General features: G+C 55.0%; 1 protein-coding gene across 1 annotated transcript; it reads left to right on the top strand.

The window, feature by feature from the left end:
• SHISA2 (shisa family member 2) lies at positions 1 to 4,652 on the top strand (the record flags this gene model as incomplete). Its single annotated transcript, XM_032207500.1, has 2 exons — positions 1 to 277; positions 1,817 to 4,652. Coding segments are annotated over 2 exons (831 nt in total), but the record flags the coding sequence as incomplete, so codon positions are not given.
• Between the last annotated feature and the right edge of the window lie 364 nt (positions 4,653 to 5,016).

The raw sequence follows: 5,016 nt of genomic DNA, 5'->3' as shown, positions 1-5,016 counted from the left end.
CTGGCGGCGCTGGGCTGGCTGCTGCCGGCGGGGGCGGCGGGCAGCGGGGAGTACTGCCACGGCTGGATGGACGGCCAGGGCGGCTGGAGGGACGGCTTCCAGTGCCCCGAGCGCTTCGACGGAGGCGACGCCACCATCTGCTGCGGCAGCTGCGCTCTCCGCTACTGCTGCTCCAGCGCCGAGGCCAGGCTGGATCAAGGAGCCTGCGACAACGACCGCAGGCACGGAGCCGCCGAGCCCGGGCGGCCCGGCAAGGATGGCCCCGACGGGGCGGCAGGTGAGGAGGAGCCCCCCGGGGAGATGGGGGGGTCCCCGTGCCGGGGATCGGCGGCTCTGCGTGGTTTGGGGTCTGCCCCGAGTGGGAATAGGGGGGCGGGGGTGGTGCTGCGGAGGGTTGAAGTGGGAGAGGCAGCCGGGCGGTGCGCCCCCTCCACGCTGCTGCGGCTGCAGGGACCCGGCGCTGCCGTGCCCCGGAGCAGGGGACGCCGCTCGCCAGCGGCCTGGGGCGCAGCGAGCTGCCGGGGGTCTGCGCGTCGCTGCTTAATCGCTCCCTCGGCCCCCACTGTGCTCCCAATTAAACAGCGAAGAGAAAAAAAAAGAACACCAAACAGCCCATAAGTAGATTTAAAAAAAAAAAAAAAAAAAAAAGTGACATGACATTTCTGAGTGACTCGCGGCCGGTCCCGCTCTAATTGTGTGCGCTCGCCAAGCTTGGGTGCCACCAGTTCAGACGGCTCCTTCATGAGATTGAGTTTCAAGGGTAAACTCGAGTCTTTCTACTGCTGTTTCAATAAAAAAAAAAAAAGCCTCGATGGCTTTCCAGCACATTTGCTGCCATCCACACATGGTGAGCACGCTAGAAGTAGCCTGAAGTGATGTTATAATTAGGGCAGATTTACTCTCGGAAAACTTGTGTGCTGCAGTCTGCAGCAAGTGTATGCACCTGCCAAGGAGCCGCTGTCTCGCTGGGTGAAGAAGGAGACACGATCCTTCGTGAGGCCTTTGTGTAGGGAGTGTTAAAATTACAGAAGAGAGGAGGGAAGAATGTGGCCTTTTGGCCCATAGCCCACTGCGTGTGTTCAGCTGTGCGAGGAGCTGCGCTGACTTCAGCGGGCCTGTCGCCCCCTCAGCAGCTCTTGCACGAGATCGTCTCGCGTGGTGAGGGGTGGCCCCGTTCCTTGGCCCCGTGTCTGGTGCCCACCATTAGTGGTGGCTTCCTTAGAGCTGGTCGGGAGGAGCTGCACAGGGCTCTGCAGCCCTGTCTGCATCCCCACGCTGATGGGTTTTGATGGCCATGGTGAAGCCCGGGCTCATCTGGAGCATTTGAAAGCACTGAAGGGAGATCCCATCCCCTCATCTCTCCCAGATACATCCGTAAAGATGTGGGGCTGCTCCATGCTCTGGAGCATGCCTGGAGCAGTCAGCCATGGGGCTGCCCTGAGGGCTGACAGCAGATGGAGAGGGCTGGCAATGTGTAGGGATGCGATGCAAGGTCTGACCATCCCGTGATTCCAAGCAGGAGTCCTGGTCCCAAAGCATTTTGCTATGGCACTGCTCAAACTGGGCGCTCTCGCTTAATTTTTCTAGCTGGGGAGGTGTGAGCTGTGCAGTTTAGCTCCCTGATAGTAACGTCTAAGATGCTTTGGAAGCTCCAGCCCTTGGTTTTAGCTGCCCTTTGTAAGCGTGCAGCTGAACGCTGAACTTTCATCGCCCAGCGCACAGAGCTGAGGTGGGCTTGGTGCTGGGAAAGGGGGCGGAGGGGACCTCCTGCAGCTTGCCCGTGCTCCCAGCACCCACCTTCTCCTTGCCGTTGCAGTGCCCATCTACGTGCCGTTCCTCATCGTGGGCTCCGTCTTCGTCGCCTTCATCATCCTGGGCTCGCTGGTGGCGGCGTGCTGCTGCCGGTGCCTGCGGCCCAAGCAGGAGCCCCAGCAGAGCCGCGCGCCCGGGGGCACCCGCCTGATGGAGACCATCCCTATGATCCCCAGCGCCAGCACCTCCCGCGGCTCCTCCTCCCGGCAGTCCAGCACCGCCGCCAGCTCCAGCTCCAGCGCCAACTCGGGGGCCAGAGCCCCCCCGACCAGGTCGCAGACCAACTGCTGCTTGCCCGAGGGGACCATGAACAATGTCTACGTCAACATGCCGACCAACTTCTCGGTGCTCAACTGCCAGCAGGCCACCCAGATCGTGCCGCACCAGGGGCAGTACCTGCACCCGCCCTACGTGGGCTACGCTGTCCAGCACGACTCGGTGCCGCTCGCCCCCGTGGCCCCCTTCCTGGACGGTTTGCAGGGTGGCTACAGGCAGATCCAGTCCCCGTTCCCGCACACCGGCGGCGAGCAGAAGATGTACCCGGCCGTGACCGTGTAGCGCCGCCGTGTAGCTGCCTCCCCCTCCCAGCCCAACAGGTTTTTCATATCCCAGCCGAACAGAGGAGAAATACTTCCTTGGAACGTAGCTCCCAGAACATCGCTTGTAAATAATTTTGAAAGGCTCATGCATGTCAGACAGTGTTTATAAACCATTTATTTTCATCGGGGTCCGTTGCCAGAAACTGTAGGATGATATCGCTGAATTAACATTTCCAGATACGCTTTCATTCCAGTGCATGATTTACAGTGGTGAAGGATTATGCTTAAAAAGCATATGCATTGCAGATCACTGTGCTTGCGAGATAAATGCCGGAGCCATTAAGTGCCCTTCAGGTATGACATGGTCAGAAATATTTGCCTAATAATTCGTAGAAAGAGTTCTGTTCCACTGTACGAGACCACAGTACTTAAGAAACCTCTCTTCTCCTCTCCTCCAATTCCTTAGTGACATTTCCCATTGCTTTACAGACAATCACCACTGAACCTGAGCAGGGCCGTCACTCTCTGCTCAGTTCCTGGTACCAGCTCCCATGGTTTTTTGGGCCCTGGGCCCCGGGTGAGCTGCCACGCGGTGCTCAGTCTCGCAGAGAACAACTTTTCCTTGAACCTGGTATTTATGTAGGAACTTGGAGCAGATGAATTACTCGGCTCTTACTTCCAGCGCACTTGAAACCCTTCTTGATTTGATTTTTTGCCTCAAGATCAGGAACTGGTAGTGGTTTGCACAAACTCTGTCTCTTTGCGGACTTCCTACTACGAACAGGGTGCGAGGTACTTGCTCCTCCAGCCACCAGCACAAATTTTCGACTCCATGATCGCTGTCGGAGCCGAAGCGATGCTTACCGAGGAAGGTTGTGCTGTGACTTCCAACACACCTTGTTTGACCTCGCCTCCTATTAAACACTCAACCCGTGTGCGTGGGCTTGATGGGCCCAGGCCCTGCCGCAGGCTCATGATGGAGCCCACCCATGGGACCATGTGGGCCAGCCCACCCTGGTCCCACTGAACCAGCAGGGGCTTGCAGAGCTTGGAAATCCATCCTGGATTATTCTTGGGAGCAGAAAGGCCCAACGATGTTTAAAAATCTGTGTGGAGGATGAGGGAAAAGGCCCAAGCAACGCATGAAAGGCTGCACCTGCGGAGGGGGCATTGCAGCCAGCACCGTGCGTTTGTTGGGTAAATGCCACCCGAGTTTGGCCAGGCAACAGCACACAGGAAATAATCAGACCATGCTAATCGCAATGTATCACCCCAGGCGTATTTAAACAAGCAAAACAGTCTTTAGGGCTGATTTTGTCTCTTAGAAAACCTGGTCTCTGCCTTTCAGTCCGTTTGTTCTTCAGACTAAATGCTGCAGCTGTGTGCTAAGGGCAAAGCCCAGACCGGGCAATGGCTGTAAGCAGACCAGAGCTGGCAAAAGGGTTCTTGTTTCCGATACTGTATCAGTACGTAGCAATAACTGTGACACTACTATTTTTTGTATGTCTCTTTTAAAACCGCGCGTTCGCGTGGAAGCGTTGCCAAATCCGACGGTTTACTTGTAAACACGCCACACACACACAGGCAGCCTACAGAAAGGGAGAAATGTTTTTGACCACTGAAATAGGAAAAATGAATAGGTAATTTATACCCGATCTGCTGTTATTGGCCGGGATCTCCCCATTCAGCGTGTGTGACCTTTACAAAAACGCCGGCTCGCAGGCCCGGCCTTCGCCTCCTGCCGCGTCGGGAGCAGCGGCCTGCAGGTCCCGCGGTGACAGTGACGGGGACAGTGGTGGTGACAGTGCCAATACTGGTGCCAGCAGCTCGTCCAGGAGCTGGAGATACTCGTCCCTGGGTGCTGAGGAGGTGGGCTGTCTCGACGAGCCCACTGATGTGGTGTCCCCGCCAGCCCCGATCGCCATCGGCTCCGGCCGCTGCCCACCGCGCTCCTTGCGCGCCCCCCAACAAGGACACCTGCTCCCACCCGTGACGTTCAGGTGAACCTTTGTACATTGTTTACTTGTTTTTAAAAATAAATAAATAAATAAATATGAATAAGTTAAATTTAAAGTCTGTAGAAATTAATTTACAGCTGAAGGAAAAGAAACCTGAGTTGTAATAAAAGGAAGTTTGTGAGATGTGCTGTTTTTGTTTTTTTTTTTTTATGTCATGTATAATAATGTAAAACCAATGTTAACATTTGATATAGCTTTTAAATCTCTGAAAGGGTGCTTGGTTTAAAGTGTTTCTTACAGATGAAGAAAAAAGCCCCCTTTGTTTCTTAATAAATACTTTATGGTGTGACTTTTTGTTTGCTTTGTTGCCGTCATTGTTTTGTTCAGTTAATGCCTCACTTGCCTCTGTCTACAAGAGCGTGTCCGACCAGCCCAGCAAAAACAAAGTCTGGATTTTCGGATGGGTTTTTAAAGAACAGAAGCACCAACACCCACCACGTGCATGGCCGAAAGTTGTGGCCCAGTGGGCTCTGTCCCCTAAGGGTGATGGGGCCATGGAGGTGACAGGAGCACCTCCAGACAGGAGCAGTGAATGCATGGTGTCTGTAACACCAATTTGTTCACAAATTTAGATTTTGATTTCACCTTCAGGAAAAGCTTGTCTCTTCTATAAGTGCCCTTACCCCTGTACCTGCCCAAGCAGGGAC

The sequence above is a fragment of the Aythya fuligula genome, chromosome 1 (genome assembly GCF_009819795.1).
Source record: "Aythya fuligula isolate bAytFul2 chromosome 1, bAytFul2.pri, whole genome shotgun sequence".
NCBI lineage: Eukaryota > Metazoa > Chordata > Aves > Anseriformes > Anatidae > Aythya > Aythya fuligula.
This window is presented reverse-complemented; position numbering and strand designations above follow the sequence as displayed.